At 45.1% G+C, this 21738-nt stretch overlaps 1 protein-coding gene across 1 annotated transcript in view; it reads right to left on the reverse strand.

The window, feature by feature from the left end:
- The window catches only part of CA8 (carbonic anhydrase 8), a 195852-nt gene that overhangs the window by 18233 nt on the left and 155881 nt on the right, over positions 1–21738 (reverse strand). Inside the window, exon 8 of the mRNA XM_044293978.1 lies at positions 4163–4322. Within this exon, the coding sequence (XP_044149913.1) occupies positions 4188–4322 (135 nt within the window). The 3' untranslated portion in view covers positions 4163–4187. The remainder of the gene's footprint in view (positions 1–4162; positions 4323–21738) is intronic.

Below are 21738 nucleotides of genomic sequence, written 5' to 3' on the forward strand. Positions count from 1 at the left end.
ATCGGGGGGGGGGGGGGGGGGGGGAAACGACAAATACCATAGTGCAAGAAAAGGAGGGACCAATAATGGAAACACCAGGAAAAAAAAGAAGGTGTATAGAGGAAGAAGAGGGGGGAAAATAAAAAATAAGTCCACAAGTGAAAAAGGGTCAGGAGAAGCAATAGGTATTTATAACCTCAGCTCCCACACATTAAAAGAGGAAGAAATTTTAGTGCTAAATAAAGGTCTTAAATTTGCACCAACATATAAGGGGAATCATTTTAATACTTATCTTGATATTCACCGTTTTATTAGGAAATTAAATATACAAAAATACATCATAAGTAATCCAATAGAGAAAGCTTTACCAGAAAGTAACCGGGGCTATACAAGTTTGAGAAATGAATCGACTTTTTATCCAGAAAATAAAGGGAACGAATGCATAGAGGCATTAAAAAAAGGAGTTCTAAAGGGTCTAGAAGATATGGAGCAAGGAAAAAAGGCAAAAATGAAATATAAATTTGACTAAGTGAAAAAGAGGCTATAAAAAATTTGAATGATAATCCTAAAATAGTAATAAAACCTGCCGACAAACAGGGAGGGATCATGATTTTAGATAAGGAGAAATATGAGAGCGAAATGCAAAGAATTCTGAATGATCAAGGCACATATAAAAAATTTAAGGGAAATCCAGTGCTAAAATATAAAAAAGATCTGAAAACAATACTTGATAGGGGATTAATACAAGGAATATTAAATAAAAAGGAATATGAGTACTTAAATAATCCCCATCCCATCACTCCAACTATATATTACCTACCGAAGGTACATAAGGATCCCAAAAATCCCCCTGGGAGATCTATAGTTTCTGGGATCGGTTCGATTACAAGTAGAGTCTCCGAGTAAATAGAGATCTTCCAATTATGCCATCATATTTGAAAGATACAGGCCATATTTTAGAAATTTTAAAAAATGTTAAACCGATGACAAAAGATACTTTACTTATGACTGCAGATGTGACATCCCTGTACACTATTATACCCAATGAGACTGTGTTGAAGGGAGTGAAATTTTACATGGATCAGGACACAGAAATACATGAACAACAAAAAACTTTTTTATTGGATTGTATAGAATATTGTCTAACACCCAATTATTTTTGATGTGATGACTCCTTTTACCTTCAAACATCGGGCGAGGCGATGGGGGTGCGAAATTCGCACCCAGTTTCACAAATATTTTTATGGCCTATTGGGAGCATACTTTTATAGATCCATGTCTTATGAGCAATGCAGGAGGTCTAATTTTGTGGAAAAGATACATCGACGATTGCATTTGTATATGGCAAGGTGATGTGTCCACATTAAAGGAGTTCTTGGTATATTTAAACAACAATACCTGGAACATTGTACTTACAGAGAAAATTAGCAGTCAGAAAGTGGAATTTCTATATTTAGAAATCATGATTAATCAGGATAAAATTGTAACAAAGACTTATTTTAAACCTACGGACCGCAATGGCTATATAGATGTTACCAGCTGCCATTACGGTCCATGGATAAACAATATCCCTAAAGGCCAGTTACAAAGAATTAAAAGAAATTGTACTGATATTAAAGATTATAATGAACAGAGTAATATATTTTACACCGGTTTAAAGAAAAAGGGTACAAGGAAGATACCTTAGAGAGGTTAAAACAAGATGTCGGAGAGATAAAGAATAAAGAAAGAAAACCAGAGAAAGAAATAACAAAAAACAAGGAGGATAGTTTTAAATTTGCCTCTATCACCACGTATTCTGCCCTGTGCCAGAGTATAAAAAAAAGTCATCCCAAAAAACTGGAACATTTAAAAAAATGATGCAGTTTTGGGAAAGATAATTCCAAAGAGACCCCTATTTATTTATAAGAAATAAAGTGGTCCAAAGTTTTTTTAAAAACAAACAATCCCCGGAAATGTACTAGAAACGCATTCACATGGTGCGGTTTCTGTATCGGTTGCAAAAAACAGTCGGTGGTGGACAAGAAAATGATTAGTAAGGAGAATGTTAGATCCACGAATAAGCAAAAAGATTATAATACAAAAGGAAATATATAGTGCGAATCGATAGCAGTGATTTATGTACTAGAATGTCCTTGTAAACTCCAATATGTAGGAAGAACGCTGAGAAAGTTAAAAACTAGAATAGCTGAGCATGTAAGGAACATAAGGAAAGGATTAGAAACGCATAGTGTATCCGCTCATTTTAAAAAAACACCATGGAAAAAATCCAAGGGGTTTGAGGTTTTATGGAGTCGAATATGTCCAAAAACATTGGAGGAGGAGGGGACCCTGTGAAGCAAATAAATAAATAAAAAAGAGGCACAATGGATATATGAAATGGGTACCCTGCAGACGTCCGGTATGAATATAGAATGGGACATCAAATCAGTTAGTATGTATTAATTTTTAGATACCCGAATTAAGGATGTATAACAAGAGAGAATGAATAGATACTAGGATTCGCACGATATTCACTTACCACTTGTCTCCCTGATCTTAAAAGCATAGACAAAGCAGCTAGTCAGTTTTCCGTCCCCCCCTATATGGTTCTGTGTAATAGGAGTTAGAGTATGGGCAGCACTTTGGATGATTACGGTAGACTAGTAGTTTAGAAGGTGTGCGGTAACACTGTGGCTGCTCTCCTTCAATATCGGAGATAGAAGAGGATTTTCGGTATATAAAAAATAGATTGGGACCTCATTTTATGTTAATTTTATTCAATTGATAGTGGGTATTAAACAAATGTGGGCCTATTCTTTTTAGTCATTTTTAGCCATGAAATATTTTTATGTATGGACAATTTGATTAATGCAATGGAGAGATTATTATATTTTTCATATGACTTGTTTTTATCATAGCTTGTTTGAACATATTGAGTTATTTACAAGATTTTATAATATGTTGGATTATGTGACCTTTGACCGAGGGAAGTAGTAGATAGACTGACATCATGTGATTAAGCACACAGGTATAAAATTGCCTCTGGTGCTTTTTTTGTTAGGAGCCCCTGTGGAAGTAAGAGGCGAAACCCGGGTCGGGCGTTTTATCTGCATTTGATATGCTGAATACAATCCTGCGTTTGTGAGTACAATAAAAGTGTTTTTTCCGATACACTTGGGGTATTGCACAATATGTTTTATCTTTATATAAGGGTGCCTTGGTGACTGGAGACTACCGGTTGGAATCTGTGATGAGGTTGCTGAGAATACGCCGAATTTGGATGCTATATTTCCGTGTCTACTGTGTGGTGAATAGCGCGGCTCAGAAAGCTAATATACATATTTCTACTTGTATTACAGGTGTCTTTCTAATTATATATTGTGCCTGTGAATAATGTTCAGGCAGCGCTTTAATCCCATCAGCGCTGGGATTAAAGCTCCTGCAATCTAGCAGGAGCAGGTCAGGTCCCAGCTGACAGACACAACGGGGACCCTGAGGAGAAGACTGGAGCAGTTTATTACCGCTTCTGCCTTCTCCTGTGTTGACAGGAGAGGGTTACCCGAGCGCAGGGGGCGAGAGCAGGAAGTGGCTGAGCTGCTTCCCCTGTTAGTGACCACCGGGGGTGTCTGGGGCAGGAGCAGAGCTACAGGGTCTAAGGAGATCCTGATAGTCTCTGCTTGTGTGTGATGCCCTTACAGGGGGCTGTTTTTCCCTGTAACTGGGGCTCCTGTGGATGCCCCAGTTACAGTGGAAACAGTGAACAAAGTCAGTGTTCTCCAGAGGTATTTTAATGACCTCTTGGGGGACATATTATATTTTAATTTATTTTTGGGAGCTTGCCCCCTGGCTGTCCCTCCCCCCATCCTGGCACCAGATTTTTTGATCCACACGACGGGGAGATGCAGCAGCGGCTGTGCCGGCATCAGGAGTGATGTGGGTGTCGGGGAGCAGGTAAGTATAACCTGTATGAGGCTACTGGGCATTTTGGGGGTCATTATAGGGGTTGGATAACACCTTTAATTTTAATATAATTAGATATGATTATATAAAACATTCATTATGAGATAAGACATGATAATGACATTATAAGACAATAAGTATGAGTATGCTATGCTAGCCTGCAGCTGGGTGTCCCAGGTTTCCCAACAAGAACACCACTGGATTCCATATTCTCAACTACAACCAGTGTTAATGAACCCACTTGCAAATAAGTCTTCAGACGTTGTTTACTGAAAGGCTGCTCGTATAATCCTGTCACTGAGAGGCTGGGTTGGTCTGAAATTATCAGCCAGAATGCCATCACTTTCATCATCAAGATCTGCTCCTTTTACATGAATCCTCAGTCGCCTGAATTCTTCGATCTGCAGAGAAAACACATCACATCCTAAATTTAAGAGTAGAAATAATTACTATCAGTGTGACAATTTCCTTATGGTCCACATTGACTGAAGACTCTCAGTTTTTATCTTCTCGGTCTACTGGCTTAGGCTACTTTCACACTAGTGTTTTTTTGCGGATCCGTCAAAAACGCTTCCATTACAATAATACAACCGCATGCATCAGTCATGAACGGATCCAGTTGCATTATGTCTTCTATAGCCATGACGGATTCGTCTTGAACACCATTGAAAGTCAATGGGTGGACGGATCAGTTTTCTATTGTGCCAGATGGTGTCAGAGAAAACAAATCCATCGCCATTGACTTACATTGTGTGCCAGAACAGCAAAACTCTGTAGGCAGAGTTTTGGTGTCCGCCTCCAGAGTGGAATGGTGACTGAACGGAGGCAAACTGATGCATTCTGAGCAGATCCTTTTCCATTCAGACTGCATTAGGGCAAAACTGATCCGTTTTGGACCACTTGTGAGAGCCCTGAACGGATCTCACAAACGGAAAGCCAAAATGCTAGTGTGAAAGAGGCCTAACATGGTGCACAGATTTTCTCCTTAAATAGTAATAGATATTTAAAAGATGTCCATTTTTTGGCAATGTTTTTTTGTTAGAAGACTTTATTTGAAAATAAGCTGAATGATCAGCTATGACCTCTTGGGAAAACTAGATGTAAGTTTTCAATTTACTTTCAGCGGAAATTACTGCATTGCACGGATGCCAAAGAAAGTAAGGGGTAATGGATCTCTCAGAGTGAGAGATTCTCTTTGTAGGTGCTTTTTGCTCTAGCTAATAGACGAGGGTCCTGTACAGGTGACCACAAGTCATCCATTTATTGAATTTATTCAAAAGGTAATAGATAATTGGGTCATTTACAATGGCTTTTATTAATTTTTTATTTTATTTTTTTAAAGTGCTGCAAATGTGGCATTTTGCACAAAAATAGTGACTGTTTTTGACACACTCAACACTTAAAAAAAAAAAAAAATAGGTGGGGCTTAGCAGAACATATGAGGTCACCCAGGACCAGAACACAATGGGCCAGATTTATCATTAGCTCAAGTCAAAATAATGGAGTGAAAAAAGTGTCACAAATGTTTGCGCAATCGCTTAAACTGCACAAAAATTTGCGACTTTTATTGGCTCTGCACTATGCTCACCAGTTTTCTGAAAGTGGGCGTGTTTTCTTATGTAAATTAATCTCCAGACAGATTTACAATTGCAACAATTTAAAAAAGTGCAATTTCACTCCAGTGAGGATCATGCTTATCTTATGCGACTTTTTAATAGAACATGCGACTTTTTCGTAAAGACGTGCGACTTTTGTTAAGCTGCTTACTGAAGGATAAACTGCTACCGTCAAACCACATTTATCACAGTATTAAAGGACCATTAATAAATCTTACTTAGCCAAACATATGTAAAAGTGGAGTAAGATGTAAGTGTAATGATAAATCTGGCCCAATATGTTTAATACCATAAATCACAAATGAGACCCAAGCCAGCTCCTACGTGGATTAAAATTTCAGTTTCTGATGCATGGAACGCACAGATGTGACAAATTTATTGATCACATCTTTTGCAGTGACTGAGTTTGGCCCAATGCTATGTTGGGTTCCCCGGACACCAAGTACTCTGGAACGGATGGTAAGGCGTGGTGCACCCTAATGGGAAATAAGTCCAGAGAGTCAGGGTCTGTAATTAACTGTACTTCTTTACTGGAGGAATTCAGTGCAAAACTATACAGACGAGGCAAAGGGCTAGCTTCTCCAGTCTTCTCCCTGGGAGAATGGTTTGATGCTGAGGAAAGACCAAAGCTAGCTGTCCCTCTCTCAGAAGGCTGGTACCCTGGCAAAAAGCTTGAGGCCCACGGTCTGTAGCTCAGTAGTCCGCGTTGCTAGTGATCCATGGTCTGTGGCTGAGTATCTCCATCTCAGAGTCTTCTGCTGGTCACTCATGCAGACTGGCAAAGTCTTCCCCTACAAACACTGGTCCCTAACTGCAGAACACTAGGGGTTCGGACCGTTGTCCATATATACAGTATCTGGCTGAACTAGACCCTTCTAGTGGAAGGGGTGGAGTGAGAAACCCAGCACAACCAGTTACAATGTTTCAACTTCCATCTGTCATAGACTTACATTAGAGCTTCAATGATACTCAGTGGCAATGACACAGTGATTTTTTCAGACACAAACAGGTTTTCAGACATAACAGAGCTAAGGCAGACATTCAAAAAGGTCAGACTGTCTGGTTTTGGTGATAAAAAAAAGTTTGCATTTTTCCCTCCAAAACATGCTCTGCTTAAGGCCCCATGCACACGGCCGTTGTTCACGGCCGTGTGCGGGCCGTGGAACCGCGGCCTGGATCCCTTCCTGTGAGCTGGAGCGCACGGCGTCACTGGTTGCTATGACGCCGTGCGCTCCCTGCTGCCGCCGCAATACAGTACTACACTGGTATGATCTATACCAGTGTATTACTGTACTGTGCCGGCAGCAGGGGGCGCACGGAGTCATAGCAACCAGTGACGCCGTGCGCTGCAGCTCACAGGAAGGGATCCAGGCCGCGGTTCCACAGCCCGCACACGGCCGTGAACAACGGCAGTGTGCATGGGGCCTTAAATGGATTCTGTCACCTCATTTTAGTTTATAGAGCTGCGGACATGCACGGGTAGATTGCCGCTAGCGTGTCCACAATATACCTGTCCCATAAAGCGGTGTCCTATTGTGTTTAAAAAATAATTTTATATATATATGTAAATGAGCCTGGTAATGTGCCCAAGGTGCTGTACTAACCTTCTTTGTGCCCAGCCACGCGCCCCTGGGAAGGAGCCCAGCACCGTCTGCGTCCTCCGAATCGCCTCCTTTCTTCACAGTTAGATTGCCATAATCTCGCGATGCGCAAGCGCAGTTCCTTCCCCGAGTATGATGCCAGCAGACTGGCAAAGGGCTTCTTCGCTATGGGACAGGTATATTACGGACATGCTAGCGGCGATCTAGCCGTGCATGTCCGCAGCTCTACAAGCTAAAACGAGGTGATAGAATCCCTTTAAACTCTACAAAATTACCAGCTTCTCATTATTAGCTAGAAAGTCAGAAAGTCCCAGAAGTCTCTCAGTGTTCATCAACCCTTTCAACAGAGACTTGCAAATACAGTGCAAATGAACAGGATATATATCACAACATATAAAATGTAGTTACACAGTATTGAACAGTGCACGTTAACCCTTTGAAGTAAAATAAAGTAAGAAGTTTATGATTTTGCATAATGGAAACAGGCAAATGTCCACAAACGTCTAGACTTCAAAGTACCTCTGCTCCAGGGCACTATACTTTCACCAGCAGACATTTTACTAAGGCTGACATGTGAAACATCATTCTTCAGTATCTGACACCCAAAGATTTTATTTTTTTATTTTTTTTATTTATTATTATTTTTTATTTTTTTTAACCTATACAACTCCTTTAACTAGAAAATTCTGTTAGAAAAATGACCGGCTAAAACATAATTTATTTAGCTTTATATATGTTCTATGCTTGAGTCTAATAAAATATACGGTAATATTACAGGAAGACTACATCTTATAGAATACCATAATATATTGCATACTATTTGTAAGTGATAATTGTCATTCTGCACCATCTAATGGACTATACCTGCATGTAACTGTTACTCTTACTATAGATTCTTTTCCTCTACATTTTTTGATAAATTCTTTGAAGATTTCAGTAACGTGTTATCTCTGCAGTTTTGTCAGGTTTGACATTTTAGCAACAAACATGGTAACATTTCCCTATGATCTAAGGGAATAAATAACATCCACAGACAGTTTGGCTCCAGGTCCAATTTATAATGGAAAAACAAGTTTACCAATTACAGAATGCAACCAACATTTATCACATCACGTACAAATGCAGCATCTTCTATAGCTTTGGGCCGCTGCACACAACTCATATGTCCCATTAACTGTGAGAATATTTCTTGATTATCAAAAGCTTGGTTGTCATTCCAAACTAACATGATATTCCTGTAATGATTGTAACTGTGGGAGCTGATATTTGGAGGACAGGGCTAAAGGTATGTGATATATTCCCAGTTTATACATTGCTTTATAAATCTAAGGCTCTATGCATTCCCTTTCCTTGGATTGCTTGCAAAAGCTCACTATTCTGATAATTGATAGATGTAGCTGAATATTGGCTATACCTTATCTATCTAAAAATGTAATGAAAGCGGGTAGAGAAAAGTAGAAGCAGTGTGCCAGTGGCTGTGGACCTTATCCAGCATCCAATGAAGATAAAATAAATAATTCCACGGCACTCCCAAGGATGTGATTTGCTGTCCACCATCATTATGTCTTTAGATAGATGTGCTCTCAGAAAGATGTAACTTGTACCGATTTACACCACTGTTGGTGTTATGTTCATGCTGTCATTTTGTTGATTATGAAAATAAAATGATTAATAATAAAAAAAAAAAGTGTGTTTATTCACCAGCGCGACGTTTCAGTCCACAAACGTCTAGTAAACGTCTTACTGGGACTTTTCTCAGGCAGTGAGATATCACACACACACAATATGCTACACATATAAATGAGCACATTCCACCCAATATTGGAAACAAACAATATTACATTGTATAAAAAGTTCTACTGGCCACTAAGTATGTATGCCTACCGTTAAGGTTCAGATGCATAATACTTTTTTATTGATCTTATTTTGCAATGAGCTACACATAATATTATAGTCCACATCTATAGTAACACATGTTCAGGCTTCTGAGCTCCTTTCCCTCACAAGTAAAGGGCTCACAAGAGGTATGGTGTAGTGATCTGATGTTGGTAAAACTACTGTAATATGTGTCATACTGAAGAGCTTAGTTTAGATATGGCAATGCCACCTTTGCAATAAGTTGGCTTGTAAATGATCAGATCTGAAAGCGTTTTTATTATAAGGAGAAGCTTCTACAAGTAATAACAGTTCACCTATGGTCAGTTACATCATTCCCTACAGAGTTCTTACAACAGAGGCAGAGTTTGCTAAGGGTTTAATTGCATCCCTTCTTTACAGAGTTCCAAACTCCTTTTAGAACAAGAAAGAACTGTGCATTGGGAGTTTTCGAAATTGGATTTACATGGTGGAGCACACTAACCTTTGCTCACCATGCCCAATGCCAAGTGCAGGTTGGAATGGTACAAGGACACCACTGGACTCTGAAGCAGATGACTGAGGTAATAAATGATTTCTTACCGACAGTCTGATGGACAAATACGGGTTTGGCGAATGCCTGAAGCATGCTACCTAATGGATTGCATAGTGCCTACTATAAAGTTTGGCAGAGCAGGAATAATGGCAGGGGGTTTCTTTTCAGAGTTTAGGCATGACGTCTTACATCCATTGATGGTAATATGAATGCTACATCACACATAGACATTTAGATGTTTTTGACTTTATAGCAACAGTTTAAGGAAGGCCCTTTCCTGTTCCAGCATAACTGTGCTCCTGTTCACAAACTAAGGTCCATAAAGTTATGTTTTTGTTGAGTCTGGTTATGTACAGTAGGAACTTAAAGGGGTTGTCCAAGTTATATTTACTGATGACCTATCCTCAGGATAGGTCATCAATATCAGATCGGCGGGGGTCCGACACCCGGCACCCCCTCCGATCAGCTGTTTGAAGAGAAGGCGCGCGCGGTTTACCTTCTAGCCGTTGCATCTGCAGTGGTGAGCAGGTGTAATTACACCCAAGCCTTCCTATTGAAATGAATGGGACGGCTTGGGTGTAATTACACCTGCTCACCACTTCAGATGCAACGGCTAGAAGGTAACACCGCTGACACCGCGCACGCCTTCTCTTCAAACAGCTAATCGGAGGGGGTGCCGGGTGTCGGACCCCCACCGATCTGATATTGATGACCTATCCTGAGGATAGGTCATCAATAAATAAAACTTGGACAACCCCTTTAAGTGACCTGCACATAACCTTGACTTCTACCTGACTGAACACCTTTGGGATAAATTGGAATGTAAAATCAATACTGGACTTTTTTGTCCAATATCAGCACATCCCCTCAAAAATGTTGAATAGATTAGAAACTCCAAGCTTACAACTAAGAGAATTTCCACATGCACACAGGGCACCCCCTACCTCTCGTTTGAATTGGTGGGGTCGCAAGAGGTAAGAGTGCTTTGTTTGCACTATGGTCCAGTGACATTTTTATGAAATTGTCTGACATTGTTTATAAGAGATGAGTGAAGTTTTGACAAATTTGATGATTTGGCCGCTTTGCCGAATTTTTAAAAAAATCTGCTTTGTTATAAATTAATTTGTCATGAAGCACGTTAAATCAGGTTTATCCCAGCCTGCAGTTAAACTTTAGGGAGAATGTATCCTGGTATACATCACTGTGCGGTGTAACAACATGCATATCTAGTCCTTTCTGGTAGTGAAACAGTTACTGTGCGTCAGAATGACTAGGCAGTAGGGATGAGCGAACTCGAACTGTATAGTTCGGGTTCGTACCGAATTTTGGGGTGTCCGTGACACGGACCCGAACCCGGACATTTTCGTAAAAGTCCGGGTTCGGGTTCGGTGTTCGTCGCTTTCTTCGCGCTTTTGTGACGCTTTCTTGGCGCTTTTTGAAAGGCTGCAAAGCAGCCAATCAACAAGCGTCATACTACTTGCCCCAAGAGGCCATCACAGCCATGCCTACTATTGGCATGGCTGTGATTGGCCAGAGCACCATGTGACCCAGCCTCTATTTAAGCTGGAGTCACATAGCGCCGCCCGTCACTCTGCTCTGATTAGCGTAGGGAGAGGTTGCGGCTGCGACAGTAGGGCGAGATTAGGCAGATTAACTCCTCCAAAGGACTTGATTAACTGATCGATCTGCAGCTGTGGATCATTGAGCTGCTGATCCTCAATTGCTCACTGTTTTTAGGCTGCACAGACCGTTTGTCAGTCTCATTTTTCTGGGGTGATCGGCGGCCATTTTGTGTCTTGTGGTGCGCCAGCACAAGCTGCGACCAAGTGCATTTAACCCTCAATGGTGTGGTTGTTTTTTGGCTAAAGCCTACATCAGGGTGAAGCTGTCACACCAAGTGCATTTAACCAGCAATAGTCTGTTCATTTTTTGGCCATATACAAAATCAGGGGCAAGCTGCGCCTGTCACCAAGTGCATTTAACCCTCAATGGTGTGGTTGTTTTTTGGCTAAAGCCTACATCAGGGTGAAGCTGTCACACCAAGTGCATTTAACCAGCAATAGTCTGTTCATTTTTTGGCCATATACAAAATCAGGGGCAAGCTGCGCCTGTCACCAAGTGCATTTAACCCTCAATGGTGTGGTTGTTTTTGGCTAAAGCCTACATCAGGGTGAAGCTGTCACACCAAGTGCATTTAACCAGCAATAGTCTGTTCATTTTTTGGCCATATACAAAATCAGGGGCAAGCTGCGCCTGTCACCAAGTGCATTTAACCCTCAATGGTGTGGTTGTTTTTTGGCTAAAGCCTACATCAGGGTGAAGCTGTCACACCAAGTGCATTTAACCAGCAATAGTCTGTTCATTTTTTGGCCATATCCCAGTCTAATTCTGTCACTAAATCCATACCGGTCACCCAGCGCCTAAATACTAGGCCTCAAATTTATATCCAGCTAAATCTGTCCCTAGTGCTGTAGCTGGGCGAGTTATTTAGTGTCCGTTCAAGCACATTTCTTGTTCTGGGTTGAAATACAATTCCCAATTTAGCAATTTCATAATTTAGTGGTTCCTGCTATATCAGAGCTCTTTGAAATCTATCCCAAAAAGGGTATATAATATTGAAGGTGCACATAGGGTCATTCAGAGTAACTTCACACACACCCGCTACTGTGTATTTCCAAGTCTAATTCTGTCACTAAATCCATACCGGTGACCCAGCGCCTAAATACTAGGCCTCAAATTTAAATCCCTCTAAATCTCTCGTTACCCACCGCTGTACTGTTGTTGCTGGGCAAGATATTTAGTGTCCGTCAAAGCACATTTTTTGTTCTGGGTTGAAGTACAATTCCCAATTTAGCAATTTCATAATTTAGTGGTTTCTGCTATATCAGAGCTATTTGAAATCTATCCCTAAAAGGGTATATAATATTGAAGGTGCACATAGGGTCATTCAGAATAACTTCACACACACCGCTTACTGTGCATTTCCAAGTCTAATTCTGTCACTAAATCCATACCGGTGACCCAGCGCCTAAATACTAGGCCTCAAATTTAAATCCCTCTAAATCTCTCGTTACCCACCGCTGTACTGTTGTTGCTGGGCAAGATATTTAGTGTCCGTCAAAGCACATTTTTTGTTCTGGGTTGAAGTACAATTCCCAATTTAGCAATTTCATAATTTAGTGGTTTCTGCTATATCAGAGCTATTTGAAATCTATCCCTAAAAGGGTATATAATATTGAAGGTGCACATAGGGTCATTCAGAATAACTTCACACACACGCTTCTGTGCATTTCCAAGTCTAATTCTGTCACTAAATCCATACCGGTCACCCAGCGCCTAAATACTAGGCCTCAAATTTATATCCCGCTGAATTTGAATACAATACATTGGGCCAAATAATATATTTGTTGTTGTGGTGAACCATAACAATGAGAAAAACATCTAGTAAGGGACGCGGACGTGGACATGGTCGTGGTGGTGTTAGTGGACCCTCTGGTGCTGGGAGAGGACGTGGCCGTTCTGCCACATCCACACGTCCTAGTGTACCAACTACCTCAGGTCCCAGTAGCCGCCAGAATTTACAGCGATATATGGTGGGGCCCAATGCCGTTCTAAGGATGGTAAGGCCTGAGCAGGTACAGGCATTAGTCAATTGGGTGGCCGACAGTGGATCCAGCACGTTCACATTATCTCCCACCCAGTCTTCTGCAGAAAGCGCACAGATGGCGCCTGAAAACCAACCCCATCAGTCTGTCACATCACCCCCATGCATACCAGGGAAACTGTCTCAGCCTCAAGTTATGCAGCAGTCTCTTATGCTGTTTGAAGACTCCGCTGGCAGGGTTTCCCAAGGGCATCCACCTAGCCCTTCCCCAGCGGTGAAAGACATAGAATGCACTGACGCACAACCACTTATGTTTCCTGATGATGAGGACATGGGAATACCACCTCAGCATGTCTCTGATGATGACGAAACACAGGTGCCAACTGCTGCGTCTTTCTGCAGTGTGCAGACTGAACAGGAGGTCAGGGATCAAGACTGGGTGGAAGACGATGCAGGGGACGATGAGGTCCTAGACCCCACATGGAATGAAGGTCGTGCCACTGACTTTCACAGTTCGGAGGAAGAGGCAGTGGTGAGACCGAGCCAACAGCGTAGCAAAAGAGGGAGCAGTGGGCAAAAGCAGAACACCCGCCGCCAAGAGACTCCGCCTGCTACTGACCGCCGCCATCTGGGACCGAGCACCCCAAAGGCAGCTTCAAGGAGTTCCCTGGCATGGCACTTCTTCAAACAATGTGCTGACGACAAGACCCGAGTGGTTTGCACGCTGTGCCATCAGAGCCTGAAGCGAGGCATTAACGTTCTGAACCTGAGCACAACCTGCATGACCAGGCACCTGCATGCAAAGCATGAACTGCAGTGGAGTAAACACCTTAAAACCAAGGAAGTCACTCAGGCTCCCCCTGCTACCTCTTCTGCTGCTGCCGCCTCGGCCTATTCTGCTGCTGCCGCCTCGGCCTCTTCCTCCGCCTCTGGAGGAACGTTGGCACCTGCCGCCCAGCAAACAGGGGATGTACCACCAACACCACCACCACCACCTCCGTCACCAAGCGTCTCAACCATGTCACACGCCAGCGTTCAGCTCTCCATCTCACAAACATTTGATAGAAAGCGTAAATTCCCACCTAGCCACCCTCGATCCCTGGCCCTGAATGCCAGCATTTCTAAACTACTGGCCTATGAAATGCTGTCATTTAGGCTGGTGGACACAGACAGCTTCAAACAGCTCATGTCGCTTGCTGTCCCACAGTATGTTGTTCCCAGCCGGCACTACTTCTCCAAGAGAGCCGTGCCTTCCCTGCACAACCAAGTATCCGATAAAATCAAGTGTGCACTGCGCAACGCCATCTGTAGCAAGGTCCACCTAACCACAGATACGTGGACCAGTAAGCACGGCCAGGGACGCTATATCTCCCTAACTGCACACTGGGTAAATGTAGTGGCAGCTGGGCCCCAGGCGGAGAGCTGTTTGGCGCACGTCCTGCCGCCGCCAAGGATCGCAGGGCAACATTCTTTGCCTCCTGTTGCCACCTCCTCCTTCTCGGCTTCCTCCTCCTCTTCTTCCACCTGCTCATCCAGTCAGCCACACACCTTCACCACCAACTTCAGCACAGCCCGGGGTAAACGTCAGCAGGCCATTCTGAAACTCATATGTTTGGGGGACAGGCCCCACACCGCACAGGAGTTGTGGCGGGGTATTGAACAACAGACCGACGAGTGGTTGCTGCCGGTGAGCCTCAAGCCCGGCCTGGTGGTGTGTGATAATGGGCGAAATCTCGTTGCAGCTCTGGGACTAGCCAATTTGACGCACATCCCTTGCTTGGCGCATGTGCTGAATTTGGTGGTGCAGAAGTTCATTCACAACTACCCCGACATGTCAGAGCTGCTGCATAAAGTGCGGGCCGTCTGTTCGCGCTTCCGGCGTTCACATCCTGCCGCTGCTCGCCTGTCTGCGCTACAGCGTAACTTCGGCCTTCCCGCTCACCGCCTCATATGCGACGTGCCCACCAGGTGGAACTCCACCTTGCACATGCTGGACAGACTGTGCGAGCAGCAGCAGGCCATAGTGGAGTTTCAGCTGCAGCACGCACGGGTCAGTCGCACTACAGAACAGCACCACTTCACCACCAATGACTGGGCCTCCATGCGAGACCTGTGTGCCCTGTTGCGCTGTTTCGAGTACTCCACCAACATGGCCAGTGGCGATGACACCGTTATCAGCGTTACAATACCACTTCTATGTCTCCTTGAGAAAACACTTAGGGCGATGATGGAACAGGAGGTGGCCCAGGAGGAGGAGGAGGAGGATGAGGAAGAGGGGTCATTTTTAGCACTTTCAGGCCAGTCTCTTCGAAGTGACTCAGAGGGAGGTTTTTTGCAACAGCAGAGGCCAGGTACAAATGTGGCCAGCCAGGGCCCACTACTGGAGGACGAGGAGGACGAGGATGAGGAGGAGGTGGAGGAGGATGAGGATGAAGCATGGTCACAGCGGGGTGGCACCCAACGCAGCTCGGGTCCATCACTGGTGCGTGGCTGGGGGGAAAGGCAGGACGATGACGATACGCCTCCCACAGAGGACAGCTTGTCCTTACCCCTGGGCAGCCTGGCACACATGAGCGACTACATGCTGCAGTGCCTGCGCAACGACAGCAGAGTTGCCCACATTTTAACCTGTGCGGACTACTGGGTTGCCACCCTGCTGGATCCACGCTACAAAGACAATGTGCCCACCTTACTTCCTGCACTGGAGCGTGATAGGAAGATGCGCGAGTACAAGCGCACGTTGGTAGACGCGCTACTGAGAGCATTCCCAAATGTCACAGGGGAACAAGTGGAAGCCCAAGGCCAAGGCAGAGGAGGAGCAAGAGGTCGCCAAGGCAGCTGTGTCACGGCCAGCTCCTCTGAGGGCAGGGTTAGCATGGCAGAGATGTGGAAAACTTTTGTCAACACGCCACAGCTAACTGCACCACCACCTGATACGCAACGTGTTAGCAGGAGGCAACATTTCACTAACATGGTGGAACAGTACGTGTGCACACCCCTCCACGTACTGACTGATGGTTCGGCCCCATTCAACTTCTGGGTCTCTAAATTGTCCACGTGGCCAGAGCTAGCCTTTTATGCCTTGGAGGTGCTGGCCTGCCCGGCAGCCAGCGTTTTGTCTGAACGTGTATTCAGCACGGCAGGGGGCGTCATTACAGACAAACGCAGCCGCCTGTCTACAGCCAATGTGGACAAGCTGACGTTCATAAAAATGAACCAGGCATGGATCCCACAGGACCTGTCCGTCCCTTGTCCAGATTAGACATTAACTACCTCCCCATAACCATATATTATTGGACTCCAGGGCACTTCCTCATTCAATCCTATTTTTATTTTCATTTTACCATTATATTGCGATGCTACCCAAAGTTGAATGAACCTCTCCTCTGCCTGTGTGCTAGGCCTAAATATATGCCAATGGACTGTTGCAGTGGTGGCTGACATGAAGCCTGATTCTCTGCTATGACATGCAGACTAATTCTCTGCTGACATGAAGCCAGATTGTCTGTTACGGGACCTCTCTCCTCTGCCTGGGTGCTGGGCCTAAATTTATGACCATGGACTGTTGCAGTGGTGGCTGACGTGAAGCCTGATTCTCTGCTATGACATGCAGACTGATTCTCTGCTGACATGAAGCCAGATCGTCTGTTACGGGACCTCTCTGCTCTGCCTGTGTGCTAGGCCTAAATATATGCCAATGGACTGTTGCAGTGGTGGGTGACGTGAAGCCTCATTCTCTGCTATGACATGCAGACTGATTCTCTGCTGACATGAAGCCAGATTGTCTGTTACGGGACCTCTCTGCTCTGCCTGTGTGCTAGGCCTAAATATATGCCAATGGACTGTTGCAGTGGTGGGTGACGTGAAGCCTCATTCTCTGCTATGACATGCAGACTGATTCTCTGCTGTCATGAAGCCAGATTGTCTGTTACGGGACCTCTCTGCTCTGCCTGTGTGCTAGGCCTAAATATATGCCAATGGACTGTTGCAGTGGTGGGTGACGTGAAGCCTCATTCTCTGCTATGACATGCAGACTGATTCTCTGCTGACATGAAGCCAGATTGTCTGTTACGGGACCTCTCTGCTCTGCCTGTGTGCTAGGCCTAAATATATGCCAATGGACTGTTGCAGTGGTGGGTGACGTGAAGCCTCATTCTCTGCTATGACATGCAGACTGATTCTCTGCTGTCATGAAGCCAGATTGTCTGTTACGGGACCTCTCTGCTCTGCCTGTGTGCTAGGCCTAAATATATGCCAATGGACTGTTGCAGTGGTGGGTGACGTGAAGCCTCATTCTCTGCTATGACATGCAGACTGATTCTCTGCTGACATGAAGCCAGATTGTCTGTTACGGGACCTCTCTGCTCTGCCTGTGTGCTAGGCCTAAATATATGCCAATGGACTGTTGCAGTGGTGGGTGACGTGAAGCCTCATTCTCTGCTATGACATGCAGACTGATTCTCTGCTGACATGAAGCCAGATCCTCTGTTACGGGAGCTCTCTCCTCTGCCTGGGTGCTGGGCCTAAATTTATGACAATTGACTGTTGCAGTGGTGGGTGACGTGAAGCCTGATTCTCTGCTATGATATGAAGACTGATTCTCTGCTGACATGAAGCCAGATTGTCTGTTACGGGACCTTTCTCCTCTGCCTGGGTTCTGGGCCTAAATTTATGAAAATTGACTCTTACAGTGGTGGGTGACGTGAAGCCTGATTCTAGGCTATGATATGAAGACTGATTCTCTGCTGACATGAAGCCAGATTGTCTGTTACGGGACCTTTCTCCTCTGCCTGGGTTCTGGGCCTAAATTTATGAAAATTGACTCTTACAGTGGTGGGTGACGTGAAGCCTGATTCTCTGCTATGATATGAAGACTGATTCTCTGCTGACATGAAGCCAGATTCTCTGTTACGGGACCTCTCTCCTCTGCCTGGGTGCTGGGCCTAAATTTATGACAATGGACTGTTGCAGTGGTGGCTGACGTGAAGCCTGATTCTCTGCTATGACATGCAGACTGATTCTCTGCTGTCATGAAGCCAGATTGTCTGTTACGGGACCTCTCTGCTCTGCCTGTGTGCTAGGCCTAAATATATGCCAATGGACTGTTGCAGTGGTGGCTGACGTGAAGCCTCATTCTCTGCTATGACATGCAGACTAATTCTCTGCTGACATGAAGCCAGATTGTCTGTTACGGGACCTCTCTCCTCTGCCTGGGTGCTGGGCCTAAATTTATGACAATGGACTGTTGCAGTGGTGGCTGACGTGAAGCCTGATTCTCTGCTATGACATGCAGACTAATTCTCTGCTGACATGAAGCCAGATTGTCTGTTACGGGACCTCTCTCCTCTGCCTGGGTGCTGGGCCTAAATATATGCCAATGGACTGTTGCAGTGGTGGCTGACGTGAAGCCTCATTCTCTGCTATGACATGCAGACTAATTCTCTGCTGTCATGAAGCCAGATTGTCTGTTACGGGACCTCTCTGCTCTGCCTGTGTGCTAGGCCTAAATATATGCCAATGGACTGTTGCAGTGGTGGGTGACGTGAAGCCTCATTCTCTGCTATGACATGCAGACTGATTCTCTGCTGACATGAAGCCAGATTGTCTGTTACGGGACCTCTCTGCTCTGCCTGTGTGCTAGGCCTAAATATATGCCAATGGACTGTTGCAGTGGTGGGTGACGTGAAGCCTCATTCTCTGCTATGACATGCAGACTGATTCTCTGCTGACATGAAGCCAGATTCTCTGTTACGGGACCTCTCTCCTCTGCCTGTGTGTGTGCTGGGCCTAAATATATGCCAATGGACTGTTGCAGTGGTGGGTGACGTGAAGCCTCATTCTCTGCTATGACATGCAGACTGATTCTCTGCTGACATGAAGCCAGATCCTCTGTTACGGGAGCTCTCTCCTCTGCCTGGGTGCTGGGCCTAAATTATGACAATGGACTGTTGCAGTGGTGGGTGACGTGAAGCCTGATTCTCTGCTATGATATGAAGACTGATTCTCTGCTGACATGAAGCCAGATTGTCTGTTACGGGACCTTTCTCCTCTGCCTGGGTTCTGGGCCTAAATTTATGAAAATTGACTCTTACAGTGGTGGGTGACGTGAAGCCTGATTCTAGGCTATGATATGAAGACTGATTCTCTGCTGACATGAAGCCAGATTGTCTGTTACGGGACCTTTCTCCTCTGCCTGGGTTCTGGGCCTAAATTTATGAAAATTGACTCTTACAGTGGTGGGTGACGTGAAGCCTGATTCTCTGCTATGATATGAAGACTGATTCTCTGCTGACATGAAGCCAGATTCTCTGTTACGGGACCTCTCTCCTCTGCCTGGGTGCTGGGCCTAAATTTATGACAATGGACTGTTGCAGTGGTGGCTGACGTGAAGCCTGATTCTCTGCTATGACATGCAGACTGATTCTCTGCTGTCATGAAGCCAGATTGTCTGTTACGGGACCTCTCTGCTCTGCCTGTGTGCTAGGCCTAAATATATGCCAATGGACTGTTGCAGTGGTGGCTGACGTGAAGCCTCATTCTCTGCTATGACATGCAGACTAATTCTCTGCTGACATGAAGCCAGATTGTCTGTTACGGGACCTCTCTCCTCTGCCTGGGTGCTGGGCCTAAATTTATGACAATGGACTGTTGCAGTGGTGGCTGACGTGAAGCCTGATTCTCTGCTATGACATGCAGACTAATTCTCTGCTGACATGAAGCCAGATTGTCTGTTACGGGACCTCTCTCCTCTGCCTGGGTGCTGGGCCTAAATATATGCCAATGGACTGTTGCAGTGGTGGCTGACGTGAAGCCTCATTCTCTGCTATGACATGCAGACTAATTCTCTGCTGTCATGAAGCCAGATTGTCTGTTACGGGACCTCTCTGCTCTGCCTGTGTGCTAGGCCTAAATATATGCCAATGGACTGTTGCAGTGGTGGGTGACGTGAAGCCTCATTCTCTGCTATGACATGCAGACTGATTCTCTGCTGACATGAAGCCAGATTGTCTGTTACGGGACCTCTCTGCTCTGCCTGTGTGCTAGGCCTAAATATATGCCAATGGACTGTTGCAGTGGTGGGTGACGTGAAGCCTCATTCTCTGCTATGACATGCAGACTGATTCTCTGCTGACATGAAGCCAGATTCTCTGTTACGGGACCTCTCTCCTCTGCCTGTGTGTGTGCTGGGCCTAAATATATGCCAATGGACTGTTGCAGTGGTGGCTGACGTGAAGCCTCATTCTCTGCTATGACATGCAGACTAATTCTCTGCTGACATGAAGACAGATTCTCTGTTACGGGACCTCCCTCCTCTGCCTGGGTGCTGGGCCTAAATATATGCCAATGGACTGTTGCAGTGGTGGCTGACGTGAAGCCTCATTCTCTGCTATGACATGCAGACTGATTCTCTGCTGACATGAAGCCAGATTCTCTGTTACGGGACCTCTCTCCTCTGCCTGTGTGTGTGCTGGGCCTAAATATATGCCAATGGACTGTTGCAGTGGTGGCTGACGTGAAGCCTCATTCTCTGCTATGACATGCAGACTGATTCTCTGCTGACATGAAGCCAGATTCTCTGTTACGGGACCTCTCTCCTCTGCCTGTGTGTGTGCTGGGCCTAAATATATGCCAATGGACTGTTGCAGTGGTGGCTGACGTGAAGCCTCATTCTCTGCTATGACATGCAGACTAATTCTCTGCTGTCATGAAGCCAGATTGTCTGTTACGGGACCTCTCTGCTCTGCCTGTGTGCTAGGCCTAAATATATGCCAATGGACTGTTGCAGTGGTGGGTGACGTGAAGCCTCATTCTCTGCTATGACATGCAGACTGATTCTCTGCTGACATGAAGCCAGATTGTCTGTTACGGGACCTCTCTGCTCTGCCTGTGTGCTAGGCCTAAATATATGCCAATGGACTGTTGCAGTGGTGGGTGACGTGAAGCCTCATTCTCTGCTATGACATGCAGACTGATTCTCTGCTGACATGAAGCCAGATTCTCTGTTACGGGACCTCTCTCCTCTGCCTGTGTGTGTGCTGGGCCTAAATATATGCCAATGGACTGTTGCAGTGGTGGCTGACGTGAAGCCTCATTCTCTGCTATGACATGCAGACTAATTCTCTGCTGACATGAAGACAGATTCTCTGTTACGGGACCTCCCTCCTCTGCCTGGGTGCTGGGCCTAAATATATGCCAATGGACTGTTGCAGTGGTGGGTGACGTGAAGCCTCATTCTCTGCTATGACATGCAGACTGATTCTCTGCTGACATGAAGCCAGATTGTCTGTTACGGGACCTCTCTGCTCTGCCTGTGTGCTAGGCCTAAATATATGCCAATGGACTGTTGCAGTGGTGGGTGACGTGAAGCCTCATTCTCTGCTATGACATGCAGACTGATTCTCTGCTGACATGAAGCCAGATTCTCTGTTACGGGACCTCTCTCCTCTGCCTGTGTGTGTGCTGGGCCTAAATATATGCCAATGGACTGTTGCAGTGGTGGCTGACGTGAAGCCTCATTCTCTGCTATGACATGCAGACTAATTCTCTGCTGACATGAAGACAGATTCTCTGTTACGGGACCTCTCT

This window comes from Bufo gargarizans, chromosome 5 (assembly GCF_014858855.1).
Source record: "Bufo gargarizans isolate SCDJY-AF-19 chromosome 5, ASM1485885v1, whole genome shotgun sequence".
In the NCBI taxonomy this organism is placed as follows: Eukaryota; Metazoa; Chordata; class Amphibia; order Anura; family Bufonidae; genus Bufo; species Bufo gargarizans.